The sequence below is a fragment of the Caloenas nicobarica genome, chromosome Z, assembly GCF_036013445.1.
Source record: "Caloenas nicobarica isolate bCalNic1 chromosome Z, bCalNic1.hap1, whole genome shotgun sequence".
NCBI lineage: Eukaryota > Metazoa > Chordata > Aves > Columbiformes > Columbidae > Caloenas > Caloenas nicobarica.
Genome location: NC_088284.1, coordinates 77,226,220 through 77,250,949, shown reverse-complemented (window position 1 = coordinate 77,250,949; position 24,730 = coordinate 77,226,220). Strand labels below are relative to the sequence as shown.

At 39.7% G+C, this 24,730-nt stretch overlaps 2 protein-coding genes across 2 annotated transcripts; one reads left to right on the top strand and one right to left on the bottom strand.

Moving 5' to 3' along the window:
• Window positions 1-3,130: 3,130 nt before the first annotated feature.
• AK6 (adenylate kinase 6) lies at window positions 3,131-5,374 on the bottom strand. Its single transcript, XM_065657259.1, has 5 exons — window positions 5,290-5,374; window positions 4,258-4,350; window positions 3,855-3,913; window positions 3,621-3,766; window positions 3,131-3,486 (listed from the first exon to the last, which is right to left on the bottom strand). Exons 1-5 carry the CDS (start codon window positions 5,315-5,317, stop codon window positions 3,297-3,299), a joined length of 516 nt encoding a protein of 171 aa, XP_065513331.1. The 5' UTR covers window positions 5,318-5,374; the 3' UTR covers window positions 3,131-3,296.
• Window positions 5,375-5,483: 109 nt separating this feature from the next.
• RAD17 (RAD17 checkpoint clamp loader component) lies at window positions 5,484-22,663 on the top strand. The gene is made up of 16 exons (XM_065656124.1): window positions 5,484-5,667; window positions 6,922-7,200; window positions 8,314-8,397; window positions 9,106-9,262; window positions 9,741-9,877; window positions 10,721-10,773; window positions 10,867-10,992; window positions 11,078-11,147; window positions 11,778-11,889; window positions 14,097-14,291; window positions 15,502-15,587; window positions 16,113-16,259; window positions 16,758-16,907; window positions 17,484-17,604; window positions 18,933-18,990; window positions 21,453-22,663. The coding sequence occupies exons 1-16, from the start codon at window positions 5,635-5,637 to the stop codon at window positions 21,718-21,720; spliced, it is 2,076 nt and encodes a 691-aa protein (XP_065512196.1). The 5' UTR covers window positions 5,484-5,634; the 3' UTR covers window positions 21,721-22,663.
• The last annotated feature ends 2,067 nt before the right edge of the window (window positions 22,664-24,730 follow it).

The following is a 24,730-nucleotide window of genomic DNA, read 5'->3' as shown; positions in this document are numbered from 1 at the left end:
TGCTTTACAAGTGATAAGAACAGGTAGCTGCCAGTATTTTAAGTGTACCCATGTTTTGGATCACTGCAGGTTTATTATCCTGCTAAATGATATATATCCGTGATAAACTTACAGTGATAAACATATATTCCATGATTTGGATCGGTGATGGAGAATACAGAGAGAAAAAGGAGAAAAAAACCTTATTGCTTAATATGCCACACTGGTGCAGACGTAACCAACATTTCCTTATGCTGTAAGTAATTCCCAAAGTTCTGTGTGATCACTTTAAAATATCTCTCTTACCAAGTCACTTTTGTTCCCTCCAAAATAAAGCACCAGCCTTAAACTATGTCATACACCCTGCACTCTGCATTAGACTCCACACATTCAAGAATACAGTGGAATGTAGCAGGTTTTAGTGTAACAACTCAGAAACAGACTAACTCCTTCTCAGGATACTGCTTTACCCTTTAGAAATCAAAAGCTTCTCAACTGCCATCAGTTACCAGGATTTTGCAGTTTTCTTGGAGGCAGGAGTAGAGAAGGTTTGGTTTTAATTGTGAGCTCAAAAAAATTTTGTTATTGAACCCACTTCCTGCTACTAAAGGCAACTGCGAGATTTCCATCCTTTTGTTCACTGCTGAATTTTCACTTGTGTCAGTTCTCCTTGTGTGCCTCTCCCAGCGTGCTTCAGAGGCTGCTAAAGCCTCACAAGCTGGCTATTCGGAACCTTCATCTAGTCCCCAACCATACCAAACCACAATAAAATTGATTTTTATTTTATTATGCAGTAATTATTGTTAGAGAATAGACTGCCTTTACTTATTGAATTATTGAGTATACGGCTTCTTACAGAACTCCGTTAGAAACTGCTCATATAGAATTCACTTAGCATAAGTGAGTTTGCTTGGCCTAACTTCTGCAAGCTGTGAACCTTTGAACTTCCTGTTTCTTTAAGTAAAAAAGGCCTCAGAGCCTTCAAGCTATAAGATAACTCCTTGGAGATAAGTAAAGGAACAGAATGGCATCTAACAGAAGCATGTGTTGGCTATTACCAAGATCTTATTTTCTTCAGCTGCAGGTCCAAAATGGCAAGTGAAGGTCAGAACTTTGACAGCCCGCCTGATGAAAATGAAGAGATCCAATGAAGAACATGCAGACCTCATACTTCTGCAATTGGCTCGTTGTGACGTATTGCGGGTGGGAGCTTGAACCTTACATCAAAAAGTTGGCCATTTATCACTAAAACTGGAAGCCCAGCAGAATGGTGGCCACTGCAGGGATCCTTTGATCACCAGAAATGTATTTTCTTGCAACACGACCCAGAAAACAGATTCCGAGGACAAACGGGTTATTGGTATGTCTGGGATGATTTGGCATGCGGGAGAAAGCACCTGAATTGGGGTATTTGGACAAAAGAGGTAATGCTGTAGCTGAAGCTAGTCCTCTGAATGATGGAGTTCAGACTGCAGCTGCATTCTGCTTCTTCTTCTCTGTCCTCTGACACCACTCTGCTGCCTGTTGGACTCTATCCTGTGATTTCTAACGCGCTGCCTAATCTTAATGCTGCTACCTAACGGGGGAGCGGGAGCTCCAACGGTGTTAAACGTGTTTACTGAACAGCCTGGAAATCCTGGTGATGTAGCCACAGGGGGAGGCAAATTGCCAAGGTTGAGAGCGGATGCTGAAAGACGTGTTCGGTTGTTTTCTAATATGTGTACTGGATATAACCCAAATTGGACTCAAGTACTGTTGAAAGAACTGTTTTGGCTGGATGAGAGAAAATAATTAATAAGGATGCAGAAATTAGCTTAGCGGGTTGGAGGGAATAGAAATCCCTGGGCGGCTATTGATCCAAATTGGGATTATAATAATAGTCATAGAGCTGCTTGCTGAACAGCCGTTCAAAATGTAGTGAAAGCAATTAGAGCATGTGGACAGCTGGGGGATAACTGGACTGAAGTACAAGGATTTAGGTAGAGATTAGATGAACACCAGAGTGATTTTGGGGGGCGGGTCTGACAAGCCTTGCTGAAATATGGGGGAATGACCCAGCAGAATATTAACAAAGCACTTGAAATTAGTGTGTTTGTGGATCAAGCGGCACCTAATATAGGTAAGTATTTAAAAGAGCATATGCCCAGCTGGCACGGGAGAAACCTGCCAAAAATTCTGAGCGTGGCTGTGTTTGTGTATGATGAACGGGACGAGTTCTACCTGCTGTGAAACAGTATCCTATTCCCTAAGAAGCAGAAAAAAGCATTCAAAAATAAATTGACAGATATCTGGCTCAAGGAATTCACGAAGTGAGTCACCCTACAATACTTCTATACTCCTGAAAAAGAAAAATGATTAGCTGAAGACGGAGACCCAGAATATTGCTTTGTACAAGATTTACAGGCAATTAACTAGCACATAGTGGTTCCTCACCCAGTAGTGCCTGATCCTTACACAGTACTCCTATAAATATCACAATGGGCGAAATGTTTCACTGTGGTTGATCTAACTGCTGCTTTTTTTAGTATCCCACTACATGAGAACAGCTAACTTTTGTTTGCTTTCTTGTGGAAAGGACAGCAGCTGACCTGGACACATCTCCCACTAGGGTTTGGTGGGTGCCTACCATTTTTTCACAAATACTGTGAAATAATTTAAGAGATATAAAACTCCTGCGCAAATCTATTCTGTGGAATACATAGATAATTCACTAGTAGTGTGAAAGTGCCTGTACAATAGATACTGTGCGTTTATGTATTGCCTTAGTAGAGAAAGGGCATCGTGCATCTCCATCCAAACTTCACCTGTGTCAAAAAGAAGTGAAATACTTGGGTTTTATTTAAGGGAAGGGCAGTGAGAAATACATCCAGAAAGGGTAGACACTATGGTTAAACTTCTACATCTGGTCACACAGAAACAGGTACAGAGATTCCTTGGAGTAGTGGGACTCTGTTGGCTGTGGATCCCTGTGTCAGGAGAACTGGCAAAACCTCTAACAGAAGCAACAAGAGATGAGGAAGCGGAGCCTATTGTGTGGGGCCCAGAAAGGGAGCAAGCATTTAAAGCAATAAAAGGAGCCTTACCCTCTGCCCTAGGACTCCCAGGTTATGCAAAGCCCTTTAATTCATATGTACATGAACAAAAGGGCATAGCCAGTGCAGTGATAAATTATTTATTTTAGAAGAATTTATGCAATCCATGCCTGAATCTCTGCTGCGGGAAACATATGGAAAAATAACTTCCCTGACAACTATGACTGTCATTTATTAACCCCCTCCCCAGGAAGAGATCCAATAGAGTTATTTTTTCACGAAATGTCAATTGTTGTCCTTCGTCCATTGTTCAATCCATTGTGTAATCTGATCCAAATTTCTCTCTAGGTCTTCTGGAGTGTTGCTGGGTAACTGGTGCACAATTTCCTCTCTATATGACAAGACAGCTTCCTCATAAATGGTCTGAAAAATTTCACACTGAATGTTGTCTTGCAGCTTTTTCCCTTTGTAACCCCTAGAAAACAAGAACAGTACCAAGAGACGGTCTTAGATATGCAGAGAATTATGAAATATTCTGTAGAGAGTCAGTAGAAAAATCTCTGAAGTCACATAACCATATTTTACTCCTTGTTTACTCCACTGACGTACCTGCTTTCAAGTCTGTCATACAGAAATGAATTTTCCGTACGAAGTACAAACACTATATGAAACCACCGTTCAGGGAAAAAATCACAGCCGTGGTAATCGACAATAACTCCACCCTCACTCATTTTATCTTCTAGTTCATCAATTACCTAGCAAAGAAACAAAGATAGGCCTGAAATTACCTGAAATTACAGAAAGTCAAAATATAAAAATGGTAGGTTTTGAAGTTGGACTTACCCTGTCTTCATCCAAAATCGGACAATCGTATTCCTCATCAAAACCTTCATACAGTTTTCCTGCAGCAAAAATAATTTGTGGAAGTTTGTGAAGTAGCACCAGTTCTTAAAATTATTTATATTGTCATGTTTATTTCAGGAGCATGCATACAAAATATAGTGTTCAGAGCAAGGAACACTTTGCTCACAAACCCATAGAAAGATAAATTTGTTATAAAGGGTTAAGTAATATACAAAGTACACTACTGTTACATAAATCGTTTTTTAACTCTTGCCACCAAAATATTTCTGTTAAAGCAAATTAATTGCCTCTTCATTTAATATATGACATGCACTAGAAGCATAGTTATACAAAGGAAAATATCTTAAGTACTCTGACGGACTAATTTGTTAACACAGCCTACCTGCTTTTGCCATGTCACCCACATTGATATAAGTCATCCCAGTTCTTGATGCAAGTTCTTTTCCGAGCGTGGTTTTCCCAACGCCTGGAGTACCTACAGACACAAACGCAGATAAACTAGTAAGAGAAGAGTACAAGTCCTCTTCAAGTAACCTTCTGCAGAGTCAAAAAGGAAGCTTTTGTCAGTTAGGGCCAAGTTTGTATAAAAAAATTAGGGCAAAAAGCTGCACGACAAGGAAAAAAATAAGAGCAAAGTCTAGAGATTCAAACTGTAAGGAACATTTAACAAAGAACTGTTGTTTTTACATAACTGAGGACCTGGTGCCTGACCCCAGCAAGAGGGAAGGACCGAGAGACATCGGACTATGAATCCTTAATGTAAAACACAGTCTCTTCCTGGATACTTGTATGCATACTGATACCTGTATTTACTAGTTAATTTAGGGGGAAGGGTAGCCAAAGTACCAGGAATCCACATTTTAAATAGATTGATAAGGGGAAGGCTATTGTATGTAAACTGAGGCATGTGTCGGGGTAGTCTGTAAACCCTGAAGTACCCAGCCAATGGGGAACAGGGGGAGGGAAACTGCGGCCGGGATTTTTGGGGGGATATAAGCAGGGGCTTTTTGCCCTATTATGTGTGCTTACCTCTAGGTAGAACACCCAGTGTCGCAATATCGTTATTAAAAAAATTGCTTTGCTAAGAGATCCTGCCTGAGCCTATTATATTTGCAAAAGCATTGTTTCCTACAAAACAACAACAAAATCGTACCAATAAAACTATCACCCTGTCCAGAAGTGTCATTCTAACCGGGATGATGCAACAGTAAAACTCGCTTCATTTAAAAGCCCCAAGTTCTCACGCAGAGCAGCCGGCACCGGCTCCGCAGGGACCTCCCGCCCCAACACCCCCGGGCCGTGCACAGGGCCGGGGCCTCCCCCGCCGCTCCCAGCCCCACCGGGGCCAAGCGGCCCGGACACCACCGGCCTCCTCGCGCTGCGAGCCGGCCCAGAACCCGCCTCGGCCCCGCACCGGTGAGCAGAACGTTCGGCCGCCTCATCCCGCCGCCGCCGCGGCCGCTGGTCGCCTAGGAGACACGTGCGCGGGGGCCTCCCCCGCCGCCGCCGCACGCCGATGGCGTCACTGCTCTGCCTGAGGGACCGAGGGGTGGGCGGACGGGCAGGCAGGCGTGCCGCAGTCAGCTAAGAGCCGCCGCAGGAGAAAGGCCCCTGAGGAGGGCGGTGTTCGGCCCGGTGCTCAGCGGGTCCTGCCGCCGCCTCGGCCCGCTCGGCTGCTCCCCCGGCTGCTCCTCCGGCAGCGGGGCTCTCCCCTCAGGCCTGGCTGTCGCACGGCGGATGGGCCCCGCACGGGCTGAGGATGTCTGGAAGCTCCGCGGGAAGGCAGGCGGAGGTAGGCCGCGGTGGCGGGGGGGGCGGCCTGAGGGGTTCCTGGGCGCCGCAAATCTGAGGTTTTTGCAGCTTCCGGGAAGAGTCCGACGGCTCCGCTTAGCAATATTTTTAGGCCCGGTAACGACTCCTTGGTCTCTGCGTTGGCAGTTCCTCCTCACTTGCGATTTTTCAATGTGTAAGACGTTTATTTTCTTATTGGTGCGACGTGTGGAGAGGAACCCTCTTCACACGGTGGTATCCGGCCCGCTGGTAAATATGCAAATTCAACTAAAAATAGCTGTTGTCAGAATAACATAAGAAGCAAACAGTGCAGACACAAATCCTCTTCCCACTTGCTAATGCCCTTTACTCTCAGGTAATCTCTTACCTGGTAATGGTCTGTTGCCTTGGTTTCTAGGACATAAAATGTCCGTAGAGTATTCACAGACCCTTTTTGGAGGTGATTTGTCTATTCTGTTACTCCCGTTTTCATAGAAGTCTGTTTCAGCTTGTATCTGTTACGGCTCCTGTGCTGAAAGGTTCTTGTGGGGAGAGTGTGTGACTGTTGGGGTGTTAATTTGGGACCGTAGTTGGGCTGAAAAGTCGCCCTGGGGCGTAACTTTGTACACCTGCCCCAGCAGGGTATTTCTTCAATCTAAAATTAAATGCTTTTAGTAGTTTCGTTCCTTGTCATGGTCAGACTTCTGACACGTGGCAGTCTGATTCTAGATCAGTCCAAGCTTCCTCCCACACCAAACGAGTAATAATGCTTGGCTTTATTGTGCTGCCAGAATAACTTCGTTGCCTATTTCAACTTTTGAACACAAATAACTGCAGTGTAAGTAGAGAAAAAAACCCACATACTGAAAACCCTACAGAGACAACATGAGCAGGACCTTAATGTAGAAATGGTATGAGCTTACACTATTTTTTCATTCTTATATTTGTTTTAGTTTTTCTTCTTTAGTTTGAATGTGTGTTTGTAGAATTTTCAACCTGTTCTGAGTTGCCAATTTGCTGCAAATCAGTCTATCACAACATGTAAGTTGTAGCTTTTTTTTTTACTGAAAAAGCATGTAACTGACATGTTCAAAAAGTGTAAGTGCCCGTGTTTGTTCCTAACTAGTAGTATGCCTTTCAATGCTAATGAAACTCTTTAGATCTACAAGATGTTCTTAAATACACTTGATAAAAATCTCCAGTTTTCTAGGTACAACTGTACCAAATTAAGGGGAGGAGGGTGCTACATTAATAGCAAACATTTGTGTTTTACCAGGTAACAGATTGGTTGCCGCGTTCATTTGATGACTTCTTTGGAAACACAGATATTTCTTCTAGTGCCATTCCTGTGAACCCACTAGAAGTCAACTCAAGAAGAAACCGGCAGCAAAAGAAGAAAGACCTTTCTTCAGTGCCAGAAAGTGGCAGAACTAAAGTTCTGCCCAGAAAAAGAGCAAAGTCGTCTTCAGTAGATCTGCCCTGTAACAAGTCCAGACGAAACCGGAGCCAGTCTCAAGATGAGCCATGGGTAGATAGATACAAACCTGAAACTCAGGTGTGAGAGTTATTCTGATAATGTAGTAGTAACGTTATAGTGTAACATCGTGTGCTACCGTTCATAGTCTGTATTGGTCAGATTCTCAGTGTATGTGAATTTTTTAGGGCAGCGAAGTACTAGTTTCATTTATTCACTGTATGTAGTTAAGATTTTAATGAGCTATTTATCTGTAGGAGGTGCATTTTTCCCCTAGCCTTCCTGAGGAGATAAAGCTACCGATGAGCTCTTATTTCCTGCCCATCCACTCTTGAACTTTTGAACCTGTTACTGAATTTCAGCCAGATCTAACAGCTCCAAGTACTAGGAAAATCCAGAGCTAAAGAAAGGAGAGAGAACTGAGTTAGTGCACTCATTATGGGAAAGATAACAGAAATTATTGTGCACGTTACTGGACAGTGGTTGGCGTGTTCAGACTACTTGACTAACTGCAGTTTATGTTGTGTCTGGCTTGATGCACCTTAGGCGTGACTTTGCAGGTGTGAGGTGCTGTGGTACCTTAGGGCTTCCAGGAGAAAGGACTCAAATCTGGAGCAAACCTGTTTTCACTGGTTATGCTCATGGAACAGCTTTTTCACAGCATGTTTCAAAGGTATCAGCATGTGTGTTAATTGACCCCTAGCTTGTTGATGTAGGTAAGTTAGTGTAGTACTTGTAGTTTTATATTTAAGTATTTAATAACTCATCTCTGGAGAGGAATTGAGTTACAAGTCTAGAAGGTGAGTAAGCTGCACAAGATTTGCAGAAGTTCCAAAAATCCGTATAGTATTGGAGTCAGTAGAACCTAAAAAGTTCCGGCCCCAGCAGTAGCTGTAAAGCACAGAGACACAAACAGTCAAGATTGTAATATTGTCGCTTTAGAAATTATAAATCATTATTTCCCAGCTGCAAGCAATGGAAAATTGGTTGTTTGGGGAAACAGGCTTGAATGATTATCCTTAATGGTTGCATTTATCTCTACATAGCATAAACATATGTAACTGGAATAGACATGTACATGGCTGGTGATATTTTATAAGAGTCAGCATATATTCTGCTCTTGAATCTTGTCATTACAGTCTTAGAGACCAAGAGGTGTATATATGCATTTAATATATTTTAATCTTGTTTTAGAGTGACCTTGCTGTGCAAAAGAAGAAAATTGAGGAAGTTGAAACCTGGTTGAAAAGGCACATATTTCAGAGACAGCCCAAGCAGGTAATCTTGCTAGAATTAGCAGCTAGAGATATAAAACCATATGAACGATATAAAACCGTATGAATTTTATTTAATTTCAGTGAGAAACTTTTACTTAGTGATTATATATTGTATGATAAGAAATATGTAAAGAACATGGATTAGAGCTTGTACTTTTGTTTATGGCTTGTACTGCTAAGAGGTGGATTCTGTTTTTTTGCTCAGAAATACTGTTTTCTAGCATCCATTCATTTCATACCTCTTCAGTGTGTGCTTGTAACTGCAATTTATCTCCCACAGATTAATTTTAAGTATCTTGGCAAATTTCCAGTTGTATTGACTTGATATGATGTGTTTTTAGCCTCTTGATTGATACGAGGTATTCTACACAAATGCATCATTTAGCAGTGTTGCCTAGTGCTTTCCAGACCTGATTCTCCAGTTCAGTATATGTTATGTTGGTAGTCTACATGGTGTGCTGTTAACAGGTACATTAAAAACCAAGAGTGAAGCTTTCAGAGTTCTGGTCTAGCTTTTGATATCTGAATACTCAACAGGTAAATAAATTAATAACACAAAATATTTAACTCAGTTTTTATTGGGAAAAGAGAATCATTACGAAGGAAACTATACAAGAAATTAATATCAATCTACAGCCAACTTTCAGTCTTTATTTATAATATTTATCATGTTGTGGTTTGTTTTGTTTTGTTTGTTTTCCTGTGGCAGGGTGGCTCTGTTTTATTGCTAACTGGTCCTCCTGGTTGTGGAAAGACTGCAACTATACAAATATTAGCAAAAGATCTTGGTATTCAGGTGCAAGAATGGACCAATCCAATATCTTTAGACTTTACAAAAGAAGACTTAAGAAATATGTTTGGCCATGGTAAGTATTTTAGGTTTTTTCTTTTCTTTTTTTCTCTTCCTTTTTTTTTTGTATTCTCTGTTTTTTAGTATTTTGTGTCTCTGTCATATATGAAGTCAGACCCACATCCATGTAAGCCAGATATTTAGTGTTTAATAAGAATCTTTCTTTTGCTTTTATCTGAAAAGGGATTAGATTTTTTTTTACAGTGTTTACACCAAAATAATTTGCAGTTCAAATCAGCATAGAAAGCTATGTAATAGCCTGGATATCATTTGAGCCAATGAAATAAAAATAGGTAAGTCTGTCTGGGTCCTCAATTTAATTCTGCACTTTAAAAGTTCTCTCGTATTTGTAACATGTTTGTCAAAGGACCTGGCTGCTGGTGTTCAGTGGCTACTGTCAGAAAATAGTATGGGTGGGTATTAGTTCTTGTGGGTATTTATATTCTACTTGGTATAATATAGAATACATATTTTTAATTAGTTTTCTTTTTCAGACTCAAATTTTCATATGTTTCCGAGTCAGGCCCAAGTATCTCTCTTTCAAGATTTTCTATTAAGAGCAAATAAATATAACAAACTTCAGATGCTTGGGGAGTCCTCAGAAAATGATAAAAAGCTTATTCTTATTGAAGTAAGTAAAAACCTGTGAAGTCTTGTTTTGAAAACAATAACCTTTATTGTAACACTGACATGGTAACTACCTTCAGCTGGTGGATTGGTGTTGCCGAAAGCTAGTCTGCTCTACTGCACATGAGTTCTTTATAAGTTTTTGTGGCTCTGCAGCAGTCTAGAACCAAGTTTTACCTGTAGTTAAACTATATAAGCAAATAGGCAGAAATTGGAGACTAGTTTGTGTACAGTAATAAGTAACAGTATCAAAATGTAGATAAAAACAGTACTGAAAAGTTATACCCTTGTTTCTGTGTGATTAGCTGTTGAGAAATATATACGCCTATAAACAGTAACAGAGAGTAACAGGAGAGTGTAGAAGATACATGAGAATGAATGCAATGAGACAGCATTTGAAATTTAGCATTCCCTGGTCTTGCGAAGGGGATGTTATTAAAGCAGAGATGTGAATTCTGAGGGTTTGCAGGCCATAATGGGAGGGACAGAAGACTTTTATTTTTTTATTCAGGAATGTGTTTCAATAGCATTTTCTTGTTGAGCTTTTTTTACTGACAGAGGAATTTTATGTTACGATAGTCAAGTTGTCTGTAAACTTGCAAGAAAAAGAATAGATGAGACAAAAATTCTAGCTGAGTAATATGATGTACTGTAGAGTTTAGGAAGCATGGTTTTCTGTGACTTCTCTTCATAAAGTAAACCCGGTTATCTTCAATGTTAACTGCATTCAAATTTAGCTGTAAGTAGGAATAAAAAATGTGTAACAACATAATGTGCCATAACAGTCAGTATGTGAGAGAATATTTACATCTGAATGCAATGACAGTGGTTCATTTGTTTTGAATAGGACATACCTAACCAATTCTATCGAGACCCCAGCAGTCTACATGAAATTCTCAGGTCAGTTGCAAATGAGGTTTTAATAATTAGCTTTAGCCACTTAGAGTAAACTGGAGTTTGATTCTTGTTATATTTGTTTATTTTTCAATTTAGGAGATTTGTTCATACAAGTAGATGTCCCCTTATATTTATAATCTCAGATAACTTCAGTGGAGACAGCAACCAGAGGTTACTATTCCCAACAGAAATTTTAGAGGAGTTGTGTATATCCAATATTAGGTAAGATCTTTCGTCTCATTAAAACTTCATTGAAATAAGTAAGAAATCAGAAACTAATTATTTTTTCTTAAATGAAATTCAACAGTTTCAAGCCTGTTGCACCAACAAATATGATGAAAGTTCTTAATCGAATAGCTGCAACAGAAGCTAGTATGGTAAGTTGTAAAACTGATAACTTCTGTGCAGTGCCAGGATCAAAAGATTTCGGACTTTTATATCTGAAATATTTATATTTGGTACTGTATTTGTTTGATGTTTGATAGCAGATGCCCACATCCCCTTAGAGCCCCCACCAATCCTCCCAACAGAAAACAAGGAACAAACTGGAAAGATATTGTTTTTAGGATTAGTTCCGCTTGATCTTTGTTCTAAGTCTTCAAATTTACTTCTGGAAATTCTTCTGCCTATTACAGAAACTATATATAAGAAACAAGTAATAGGAATAAAAGGGATTTTCATTGTATTCAGCAAGGCCGGAAGAGGTCATGAACTTAAATCCCTTATTGTTCCTGAACTCTATTGATCACAACCAAGTCTGATATTGAGTGAAAGCTTGCAAAGAATTATGTGCATCATTCCCTTTACTATTGCTGTATAACATGTTTCAATGTGCTTGAATGGATTAAATATTTTGTCAGTGGTATTAGATAGTTTGAGCACATGATGGGTGCTCATGTAATCTGTTTATAGTGTGTATTGGAGGTGGGTTCCCACAGGCAGAATAATTTTCCAATACTCCTTTTCTTACATTTGCTTGGTACTTCGAATGTTACTTTTCTTTGTAGAACAGAGAGAAGAATTATGCTCTTGATAGAACTTCTCTGGAGTTGCTTTGCAGAGGTTGTTCAGGTGATATAAGAAGTGCAATAAACAGTCTTCAGTTTTCTTCTATGAAAGGTAAATACCTACGATTTTGTTAAGTGAAAGACATTTTGACCATTTCTGCTGTGAAGGTATGCTGTTCATTGTAGCAGTGCAGCTGGATGAGCTGTGCAAAGCATTTTTGACATGCTGCTCTGGAGCAGGAATAAAAGGCACAAAATGGTTTGTGTTTTTGTTCTTGTTTTTTAAGCTGAAAGTGTCCCATTTCATGACTGTTATATATAGTCTGAAAACTGAGTAACATGTGCTATGTGTGCGTTGATGTAATTTTAATGAAATGCCTTCTTTTTTTCTTGGTATCTTTGCTTTTGGTGCTTGTTAACTAACTCATCAAATCTTTTATGATGCAACCTTAACTAGAAAGGGTTATTTTTATTGGTTAGTTCTTTATACTTCTCCATGTCCTTATCTCTACCTTTGGAGCATTTCTCAAATAGCCCATTGACATTGTGTATGGCATTTCTGTAATGATTGATTTTTTGCTTTGGAGTTTCCTAGACTGTTGTTAAATTGAAAAGCGGACCTACTGTGAAGTTATTGAGCACATTATGGAAAAATTTGAGGCTAAGTGTTGTAGTAGTTTTCAAAGTGCTTGGTTGGACAATGCTCAAATCAGACTTAGTATGGGATTATGTTCCAACATGGAAAGAAAACAGGAAGCATTGGAAGTCAATAATGGTTAAGAAACAGATGTATGCGAGTTACATAATTACAATTTTTAGAAGCAGCATTCTGGCATGTGTAGTTAATTCTAAGAACCATTAAATGATGCCAACATTTATAGTCAACCTAGAAATAAGGAAGTGAATTCAGCCAACAGTTGTCTTCTCCTGTGTGTTGTAAAGCTAGCAATGATCTTGTTGCTTTTACGGATTTTTTTTTTTTTTTCCCTCCCATCCACCTTGCGAATAGAAAATGTGCTCATGGAATATAGGATTAAAAGTAATTCCAAGTCCTTGTTCTAAGAATGTAGTTTGAGTTTTAGAGTATATTGAAACTAACTTAGCTGTGTGAAATTACATGAGGGACAGAGTCAAGTTTCTGAGTTTAATTTGCAAACATGGAAACTAAATTCTTCTGATGTTGTCTTCTAGTAAACTAAGTTTGCAGTAGCTCACTGCTGGATGCTAAGTAGCTTCTATGTACATTAGAAAATCTAAAGAGTCTTAAAATTACCCCTTTGATTAATTTTCATTAAATTACCTTGGAAATATAAAAACATGAGAGTTATAGAGAGAACTTGGGAGAAAACAAAGGCATATGGCTTGACAGCTTCTGTATGTGACATTTGAGAATCATGTACTCAAGTCATACCACACTAAACATTATCTTCCCGCATTTTCCCTAACAGACTGAGAAGAGCTGCCTTCATATTGAATAGAAATTTTTCAGTTTTTCAGGTATTTCAGTTAGGTAAATGATTGTCAGCCAGTGATATTTTTTAAGTGTTGGTGAAACCTCACCTCCTTGTCGATCTCCTGAGAATGCAGTATTAATTTTTATATATATAATTTCTTTTGCCACTTGTGTATGTGTGTAAATACAAGAAATACATTCACTTTGGTAGTATTAGTGGATAAAATGGATCCATGGTAATCATGGGAGAAGAGAAAGGTAAATAGTTATAAGTTATCTTAGTTTGGTAGGGAACATTCACCTGTCCCTAAATCAAATTGTGGGTGAAAATTGTTGAGTTTCAAATTAGAGTAGAAGAAGAGTTTTATTCTTTGGAGCTCAAAACATCATGGAAATTAGTAGGCTGTTCTTGTTGGAAGAATCACCTAAATTAAGGGTTTTTCATTTAGGCCTCATATTTGAGTGAGAGTATTGTACAGATAGTGCAAATAGAAAATAAATTGATAAGTGAACAGAATGTAACTGAAATATAATTTTGTTGTATTTTTACTCGCCCTTGTTAAACATTTCTTCTTTATAAAGTACAAGTTGGGGATGCATCACAAGTAGAATGAATGAGCAAGAATGCTAGCTTTTTTTAAAGACATATAATTCAAAAAAGTACGTGGCACCTTAGCTGTGGCTTAAGGGACAGAAGTGGAATGAAGCATGCTAGTTTGGGTGACTGGTTAGTGCCCCTATTTAAATAACCTTTTTTTGTTTGCTTGGTTTTTTATTTGTTTCAAACATTAGTAGTAGCAATAAAATAGAAAACATCTTTAGATTCATGTATGTTATTCTGATTGTATTTTTGCTTTTATTGATAGACTGCTCATTGGAGGAGGAGTTTTGGTCAAGGAAGAAAAGGAGCTCCGCACTAAAATGTAGAGCATCAACAGTATCTAAAGTAGGAAAGAAAAGTAAATCCGATACTTTAGAAGACAAGGAGATACAAGCTATTGGTGGCAAAGATGCTTCCATCTTTCTTTTCCATGCTCTGGGGAAAATAATTTACTGCAAAAGTAAGAAAACTTTGACTTAGTCTTCCTTTCAGTGGGTAAAGCATGTCAGCTGCTAATAGCTAGATTTGCTAAAGTAAGGCTTAAGAGTGAGCTTTAATTCACGTTTGGTCATTAATAACAGTATAAAAACTGTAATAAAAGCTTATGGTAACTGTGATTGCAGCTGTCTGTATCTATTCCGTAAAAAAACATTAAGATGTACTACAGATATGTAATAAAATTACATAACTCTAGTTGCATTAGGTCCACGTGCTGTCATGCACACAAAGCTAAACAGGTAGCCACCACATTTGTTGCTTTGTACAAAAGCAGCTTTTGGTTTTGTGCAGAATTATATAATGTTGTATAGTTACTTTCTGTCCTCATCTGTATTCCTAAAGGTTACAGAACAGCCCTGCTGCCTCACAGCTATTGCCTCCCTTGGTTATGTATATGGGTTTGACCCTTTCTGCTGTCTTTTCCTCCTTTTTATCTCAACTGTTTTTTCCCTTTAACAGACATATGTGCTGTCTCCTTTCTGACTCGAAAACCTCTTCCACTCCTCTGTCATACTCTCCCCTTTCCACCTCTCCAAAATACTTTCTACCTTACTACTACAGAAAGTTCTACCTTTTATACACTCAGATTCTGTAAATCTAGGAAATCTATCTGCTCCTCGTGTGTGATTACCGTACTGTTTTTTTAACATTTAAGAACTATAATTGATAAGCATTTGGTACTTATTAAACTGCTGCTATCTGCACTCAGCTAAATCAGGATCCATAATGCAATTGGCTGTCCACATTTCGGTAACAATTCACAATATCTGTTCCAAAATCAACTGAGGAGAAATAGTGAGATGAGGAAATACGAAAATAATTAGATGAAATCTATAATATGAAGTGTAATTAACTAATTACATGTTGTTGACAGTGTAATATTGACTATATAATTAAGTACTTATGCTTGCATCAAGAGCTTTCTGGGAACTGAAAGTAGTGTAATCTGGTTGCTGGTAGACTTGACAGTTGCTAAAAAGATGCTCAATATATGTGAAAACTACTGTTCATGCAGTTACACATCTCTGTTCTTGCTCCTATGTAATTTTTATTCTAATTTTGAAAATTTAATCTAAAATGTGTGTATTTTTTTTCTGGCTTTTTTGCTTTTATGCAGAAATGTAACAACATTTCTGATACTAAAAGACTAAAGATTGTAAAATCCTTTGTAGGAGATCCAGTGTCAGAATCAGAATTTCCTCAGCTGCCTGCTCACTTATCAGAATACCGTCGAGACACCTTGCTTATTCAGCCTGAGGTACATCCGCAGTGAAAAAACCAAACCAAACTCTTAAATGATTGATGCAAATTTTCAAGCACAGTGGTTTTGTCACTGGTCTTCATATATACGTATTCAGTCTGTCTTAAGTTATAGAATAATCTGGAAGGGACCTCCAGAGGCAGATTAGGTTTCCAGGCTCTTGATCTGTCGAGTTTTGAGTATCTCCAGGGATAGAAATTCTCTCACCTCACTAACAGACTTGTGGAAGGTGGACTTTCCCTTGCTGCAGCCTGTGGCTGTTACCTCTCATCCTTTTGCTGTGTGTTGCCAAGAGGAGTCTGAGTTCATCTTTCCGTAACCACCAGTTGAGGGCGTTGAAGGCAACGGTGGTTTCTGTCCCTCCATCCCCACCGTTAGCCTTCTCTGGAAGCAAACCACCGCCCTTTTGTATATAAGCATCACTTTGCAGATTGTGTCTGACAGCTCCCTAACTAAATGTATCATAACTTTTATTAGCATGCTTTTCTTTGTGTAAAACCTGAACTTTTTTTTTCCTAATAGGATATTGTGGAAAAATCGCATATGTCTGGAAGCATGTTTAATTTATACCTTCACCAGAACTATGTAGACTTTTTTTCTGATATAGATGATGTGGTGAGAGCCAGTGAATATTTGAGCACTGCTGATGTCCTTTGTAGTAACTGGAGTGTAAGTGTCATCGTTTTATACACTTTTTTTCTTTTTTTTTTAATACTCTGACATTAAGCTTCTGACATTTTCTGTAAGTGTTTATGAATGGTAGAAAGCAATTTTCTTATGACTCAGTAAGAGTGAAGCTGTATCAATTCAAACTTGCAGTATGGGTGACAGTGACTTGTTAATGAATGCTAAAGTACATCAAATACAGAAGAGATGCAAGTCCAGTTTCTGTCAGTATTTTATTATAGTGGGTTATAGTGTTTGTAAAATATTCTACAAAGTATTTTTAAGTAGAACAGATGCTAAAAATGTGTTGGAGCCTGTATGCCTTTTCCCTGCAGTAACTGAGCTAGCTTTTTCTTTCAGCTGCTTTGAGTGAAAGTTTCACAGTAATCTGAATATATTCTGGGTGTGTCATGTCACTGCAATTACAGAGTGCATTTTAATTCAAATGAGACCTGCTGTACAGAGACTCGGAGTTCACATAATGCCTGATTTCTCTCTCAGACACGGCTTGTAATGGAAAAATACAGTGCATCTGTGGCTACCCGGGGGGTGATACATTCAAATACATCCAGAGCCTTTGCGCACCAGCAAGGAGGAGGGATGGGGTTCCGGCCTTTACATAAACCCCAGTGGTTCTTTATCAATAAAAAGGTAAATGCTTGACTTGGGGTTTTTTGTGTTTTGTTTTGTGTTTTTTTTTTTTTTTTGGTAAGATCTAATGAGTAGTATAGGTGAGATTTTCTCACAGTGCTAAACTTGTCAAATATCCTATTTTGCTATAAGCTACTTCTAAAAAGCACTTGCTCGAAGAGTTGTGTTTGAGTTATTCCTTTAATGGAAAAATAAATTGGAGGTCTCTGACAAAGTCTGATTCCTGTACCCAAGTTGGCATACTGCTGGGAGAGTCTTAATCCTGAGTTAATGGAGACACAATTAGTGTTGAAATACTATGAAATATTCCTAAAAGTAAGTTTTAAGTTTTTGTGCAGTTCAGATCACATTAAACTGTTGTGTAAGTTTAACAACAATAAAGGAGTTCACCATTTTTATGATCTGTATATGTAACTTGCATTGCTTATCTTTTTTTCTGGTCTCATTTTTCAGTAGCTTCCATAGAGTATTCAGCTGGCAAGAAGAATGTTTGTCTTTTGTGGTACAGAATATCCATGTTAATAACAATTTACCAGTTTTTTTTGCTTGTGTTTCTTTTCCACCCTACTCTTACAGTATCAAGAAAACTGCCTTGCTGCAAAATCTCTCTTCTCAACCTTCTGTTTACCACCTGAGTGTCTTCAGACAGAGCTATTGCCTTATCTTGCTATGTTAGCAAATCCAATGAGAAACCAAGGTAAGATGGGTCTAACTCTTGATCTTGGACTCTTTTTTTGTAATTAAAGCATACTGAACAATTTTGTAACCCAAAATGTCAATGCTATCTGTGCTTTTGCCTCAGTAAATACTTAGAGTAAATACATATAGCTGATACACAAAAATGTTTCTATTACCACAGCCAAAATTAAAGCTGTCCTGCAAGGTTTGAAACAACATCAAGGACACTTTAAAAACTTATGTAACTGAAATAATTAAAATAAGTATCTCCCTTGGCAGAAGTGAGGTGTATATGATGCTTTATAAATCTTTAAGATGGGGTCCTCATGTTGAAGCACTTCAAATAATTTTTCCTTTTTTTTCACTGTGTGGGTTTATGATATCTGTGTACTTTTGAATTTCATTATGTTGCCCTCTCACTCAGTTTGTTAAGGTCCTTGCACAGATTTTCTGTCTGCCTACGTCCTTAATCGCCTGTCTAATAGGGCAGCATCGGCAAACTTGCTCATCTCACTTCACCCCTTTTTTCCACATGGTTATGTTTAAGAATGTACTGGGTAGCCATGTCCTAGCACAGATTTCTACAGAACTGTATTGGCAAATCTATTCCATTGCAAGAATCAACCGTTACCTCATAGCCCTCTCCCCATTTCCTATTCATTAATTATTTATCAGACTTAACTAATTACGTTGTTATCTTAGGCTTAGGGCTTCTTTTAAAAGCCTTTAGTAGAGGATTTGGTGAGAAGACTTTTGGAAACCTAGCAGGCAATATTAACTAGATCTTGATTGCTTACTGATCCCTTTCCAGTAACATCAATAGACTTAAAAGGCTTTAAAAAGCCTTTCCCAGATAAACAAAAAGCCAGGTTTGCAGTGCATTTAAAAAATATGTGACCTGAGCTAATTCAATAGCAGACAGTTCATAAGGAAAAATTAACTTTGAATGGTACATCATCCAAAAATTACTGTTTACACAGCTGGGTCACTTATGCTGTGTTAATTACTTTTTATTAAAGGTGTTATGTCTTAACCAAGACCTTCACATCAGGACAAATTCATTTTGTAGGCTATGGAATAATAGCTCTACATTATAATACACAGTTGATGAATATCAGGTTTGTGTGGTTTATTTTTTTGATGTGTAGGCAATCTGTATATATGTTACGGTAATGCAGCAGTTTGGAAAAAAATACATAGGTGTGTGCACAGTGTTTTGGTTTACAAAATATTGCAAATAATACAGGTATACTTGACTAAATTTATGAAATATTTAGGTTTTGGTATGTTTAATTGTATGTGCATTATGATCTACCCAATATGATACTGGTGATTCTTTGTTCTTAGCTCAGATTGCTTTTATCCAAGACGTCGGGAGGCTACCACTGAAAAGACATTTTGGGAGGTAAACTTCTGTTTTTTCTTAAAGAAAGAAAGACTTTATTTCTTAATATACTGAGGAAAAGAACCATTTTATAGAGAAACATCTTCAATGTACATCTATGATGTGACATTTTCCCTCACTTGCAGCATGATAATTTTATATTTTTCCTGTTAAAACTTTTTCCAGTTCGAGCCTATTTATCATTACAATCTTAATAGCAACATTTTTATTGTAGTCTTATTTTTAATCCTTGTTTAGCTTTCTTTTCCATGCACCAAATATTAGCTCTGTCCTAGACATATCTGTATTTCTCCCATACATTCACAGAATCACAGAAAGTTAGGGATTGGAAGGGACTTCAAAAGATCATCTAGTCCAATCCCCCTTCCAGAGCAGGAACACCTAGGTGAGGTTACACAGGAAGGCGTCCAGGTGGGTTTTGAATGTCTCCAGAGAAGAAGACTCCACAACCTCCCTGGGCAGCCCATTCCAGTGTTCCGTCACCCTGACTGAGAAGAAGTTTCTTCTCAAATTTAAGTGGAACCTCTTGTGTTCCAGCTTGAACCCATTACCCCTTGTCTTACCGTTGGTCATCACTGAGAAGAGCCTGGCTCCATCCTCGTGACACCCACCCTTTATAAACATTAATGAGGTCACCCCTCAGTCTCCTCTTCTCCAAGCTCAAGAGACCCAGCTCCCTCAGCCTTTCCTCATAAGGGAGATGCTCCACTCCCTTCATCATCTTTGTTGCCCTGTGCTGGACTCTCTCCAGCAGTTCCCTATCCTTCTGGAACTGAGGGGCCCAGAACTAGACACAATATTCCAGATGAGGTCTCACCAGGGCAGAGTAGAGGGGCAGGAGAACCTCTCTCGACCTGCTAACCACCCTCCTTCTAATCCACCCCAGGATGCCATTGGCCTTCTTGGTTGCAAGGGCCCAGTGCTGGCTCATGGTCATCCTGCTGTCCACTAGGACCCCCAGGTCCCTTTCCCCTACACTGCTCTCTAATAGGTCATTCCTCAACCTATACTGGAACCTGGGGTTGTTCCTGCCCAGATGTAAGACTCTACATTTTCCCTTGTTATATTTCATTAAATTTTTCCCCGCCCAACTCTCTAGCCTGTCCAGATCTCGCTGGATGGCAGCACAGCCTCTGGCGTGTCAGCCACTCCTCCCAGCTTGGTGTCATCAGCAAACTTGCTGATAATACACTCAATTCCTTCATCCATGTTGTTGATGAATATATTGAATAATACTGGTCCCAGAACTGACCCTTGAGGCACTCCACTAGATACAGGCCTCCAACCAGACTCCGCCCCATTGACCACGACTCTCTGGCTTCTTCCCTTCAGCCAGTTCACAGTCCACCTCACTACCCAATCGTCCAGTCCACACTTCCTCAGTTTAGCTGTGAGGATGCTGTGGGAGACGGTGTCACATGCTTTACTGAAGTCAAGGTAGACCACATCCACCACTCTGCCTTCATCAATCCACCTTGTTATGTCTTCATAAAAGGCTATGAGGGTGGTCAAGTATGACTTCCCCTTGGTGAAGCCATGCTGACTGCCCCTGATGACCCTCTTATCCTTGATACACCTTGAGATGGCACCAAGGATAAGGTGTTCCATTACTTTCCCAGGGATGGAGGTGAGGCTGACCGGTCTATAGTTGCCCGGGTCCTCCTCCTTGCCCTTTTTGAAGACTGGAGTGACATTTGCTTTCCTCCAGTCCTCAGGCACCTCTCCCTGTCACAATAAGTAAGAAGCTTCCAGCAACGCAGTGGGTACAGAGCAAGAACAGGACCTGGACCGCATCTGGAATATTGTGTCCAGTTCTGGGCCCCTCAGTTCCAGAAGGACAGGGAACTGCTGGAGAGAGTCCAGCGCAGGGCAACAAAGATGATGGAGTGGAGCATCTCCCGTCTGAGGAAAGGCTGAAGGAGCTGGGTCTCTTTAGCTTGGAGAAGAGGAGACTGAGGGGTGACCTCATTAATGTTTATAAATATGTAAAGGGTGAGTGTCACGAGGATGGAGCCAGGCACCTCTTCTTCAATGATAGAACAAGGGGCAGTGGGTACAAACTGGAACACAGGAGGTTCCACTTAAATTTGAGAAGAAACTTCTTCTCAGTGAGGGTAACAGAGCACTGGAACAGGCTGCCCAGGGAGGTTGTGGAGTCTCCTTCTCTGGAGACATTCAAAACCCGCCTGTACGCCTTCCTGTGTAACCTCACCTAGGTGTTCCTGCTCTGACGGGGGATTGGACCGGGTGATCTTTTGAGGTCCCTTCCAATCCCTGATATTCTGTGATTCTGTGTGATTTTGTGTTCCGCTGTTGCTGCAGTATGAGGCTGTGTGGGTCAGTCAAATGTGAGAGCTGTTTGGCACCAGTGAAGAGGGGTGACTTGTGTGGTATTACAGCTTCCGCGTGAGAGAGCAGACGTTTTTTGGTGGTAACTTACTGTTGCAATGATAATTTTACAGGTTAAAGCTTGAAATGCTTACCGACAAAGACCCTGGGATACCAGACTTATTTGTCAGCTGTGAGGGGGACCGTGCTGATGTGCTTGCTGTGGAGACGGCTGTGCAGACGGAGAAAAACAGAAGGAATGAGAACGAATCAGATGGATTCCCTCTCTCCTCCAGCCAGTGCAGTGGAAGTGAGCTGCCCTGCAGTCAGCCTCAGCCTGTTGCAGCTCAAGCAGTCATGGAGGAGGATGAATTAAAAATAGAGGAATATGATAGTGACTGAGTACAACAAAATATCAACCACTGACTTGCCTGCATAGGTTAATCCGCCACTCTTTGCTAAAGAGAGGTGGTCTGCACAAAAGTACCACCTGAGATACTTAGGTGTGCTAGGAGGCCGAGTGTGAACATGCTGTGTCAGCATCGAGACAGCTCTTCTCAGCTTCCTCTTAACTTTGGAGGATGAGACCTGAGCTGAATACTAAATCACAAGCTATTCCTTGCCTCTCCTGAGCCATGAAAGAATCTATATTGATAAAAAGGGGATAATAAATGATGACTAAAATTAGTTTGAAAGAGACTGTAGATATGCAGTGTCACTCTTTAAGTTATTTTTATTTTTTACACATTTTAATTTACTTTCCAATTATGTGTTCCCTGAGTACACATTTGATAAGTCGTCAGCATTTGAAGGCTTTATTAAAATTCATACCTTCAAAAAAGTTGCTGTTTGGAAGCTTGGCCCTTTTAAAAGAAGAGACTGAAGTGTACATGTAAAAAGTTTGATACCCTGTACCGATCATGTAAATAAAACCACTGCATTAATACTGTTTTGCTTTTGCTGCATTTTTATGTGTTTATAAGTTGAACATATGTTGCACAACAGATTATTTTGGATTCCTTTTTAAAAGATATTTTCATAACTTATTGAGGGGAAAATATAGCAATCAAGCATAAGCCCTTCTCAGCCTTTGTGTTCCGTAGGTAGTTAATGGTGTAGTGTGTGTTTTTTCTCCTTAAATTGCAGTTGTGGTGGGGGAAAGAATAACCCTGGATTGGGTAACTGAGAAGTGAGAAGGATGTTGTGGTTTTCTGAATAGACTGTTTAATACTTCAGCTTTTCTCTGTAACTGAGATCAGTCCACGCAGATCGATCTTGGTACCTTGCTGTGGTTAGTGATACCACAGGAATAAGAAAAAAAACTAACAACTTTGTGTAATGTATGTTTGCACTTCTGTATTGCTTACCTCCAAAGTTTAGTAGAAATATGTGTTTATCCACCATAATTTTGGAATTAATACTGCTATTAAAAAGTTCAGATTTGTCCTCTTGTAAGGGACAAGTGTAGTCTTTCCATCTGTAGCTCTCGTTTAATTTTGAAGAGTGAAACTTGTCCCTTAATTCTTAAATTATGTTGCAGCTATACTCATCACAGCAAAATAAGTGGTTTTGGCTGTTGATGCCCCTTAGCACCTTTCCCCCTCTCTGGGTGCTTTGGATGGGGTGATGCTGCTCCCTCCTCCTGGGCCTCCTGCAGTCATGTGTCACTGAAATGCCGACTGACCCCCTGCGCTCCTGGGGGGTGCTCGTGCAAATGACATTACAGCGTGAAATACGGATTTCTACTTTGCAAGCTAAAGGGAGAACCAAATGAGTGACCTCAGAAAATAATTTGATGGGCTTTAAAAACCCTTCAGGAAGGCGAGGTCCTCAGTGAGCAGTTAGGGGATCCATGGATAGTGACCTTGATTTATCCTTTGGGACAGAAAATGTGCCTGCGTGTTCACAAAGGAGTCAGAAGCGTTACACAGCAGCTGCAACACAAGGAGATTTTGAGGAATTGCTCTGATATGGTTGCATCTAGAAAGGAGCAGAATGTGTGGATTCCCAGCTATAGTGAAGGATATATTTTGATGAAAAAAACCTTCACTTGTCATAAAGTGTTAGAGAAGGAAGGTCTGAGCCTTTCCTGAGGCTTGGCATTTCCAAGCATCCCAGGTGCTACCTTCGAGTGGAGTCTTAACCTCCTCATCTGCCATGTCCTTTTTGCCCTTCTCTAAGAGATGAGTAAAACGAGTGTCTTAAAAAAGCATGTTTGTTTTCCATTTTCTTCTCCTCCCACCTCTGTGATCAGTCATCTGTAATTCATATCTAATGGAGATTTCATTGGATTTTTAACGAAACTAAACCTTCTGTAAAAAATACAGGCCTCAGGTACTCCAGAAGGCACTTTTCAAACCATACAACTTCTCAAAAATGAGAATTTGATCATGCTATATCCACTGCCAGCAAAAGGGAAAGAAGATAGAATGAAATAATTGAGTATTTAATCCCCGGAGGCCGGTGTTCCAATATGTCTCCTTTAGTCAAAATTGAGATCGCTGTCCCACCTTCCCTGGCAGCCCACACAGGTTCTGTGCAGCAGGTTTGTCTTCTAATAATTGCAGTTTCTCAGGATTCAGTTTTACCACAGAGAGTAGCAGTGTTTATGCACAAAAGAGACTATGGGAAATCTTACTTGGGATAATTGTTGTGTGAGAGAGCATCCACACAGCTAAGTGAAAAGGTGTCACATCCAAAATCGGTGCCCTGAGTTAGTTCATGCTGGTTGTTAATTATATTCTCATTACACCGATCTAGACATGAATTAGTGCAGCCCCCAGATTGCCTTGTTGACTTGCAATGAATAATTTGGTGAACTCTCTTGTATCCTGCAGAAGGGTCAAGACACAGAAATCCATCATTGTGACCATGACTGTGAACTGCTCTGTAGTCCCTGTAAGCCCAGATGACTTCTTCTCGCTTCTGCACACAAACAAATAATAAAATACAGCCCTGGCCAGAAGAGTTCACGGTTTAAAAGAAGACAAAAAGAGGCTTGTGAAGGTGTTTTACAAGGTTCACTGAGGTATCCAAAAGCACATGTAAGAATTTCTAAAAGCAGAGTGTCACGGGTTATTGCTGTGTTAAATGAGACTTCCAAACCAAGTGTGAACTGCTGAAGGAAAACTCTCTGTTACTACCACCGATGAACATCAGAAAAGAGGTTTATGAAAGATATGGCAAAAAAAGGAATTATTTACCCGTATGTCCAATGGCTTTTCACTGAGAAATAAAGTGAAACATCATTTTTTGTTCCTCCCTCCTCTCCACCTCCGCAGTGTTTTCCGCATGTGGAAATGCAGCTTTTAGCACATCACATCCAAGTTCCCCATCATTTCAACAAGCTTTCAACCTATAGGAAACATCCAGGATCTTACAGGGGCTGTAGGATTCAAAGCACAAACAGTAA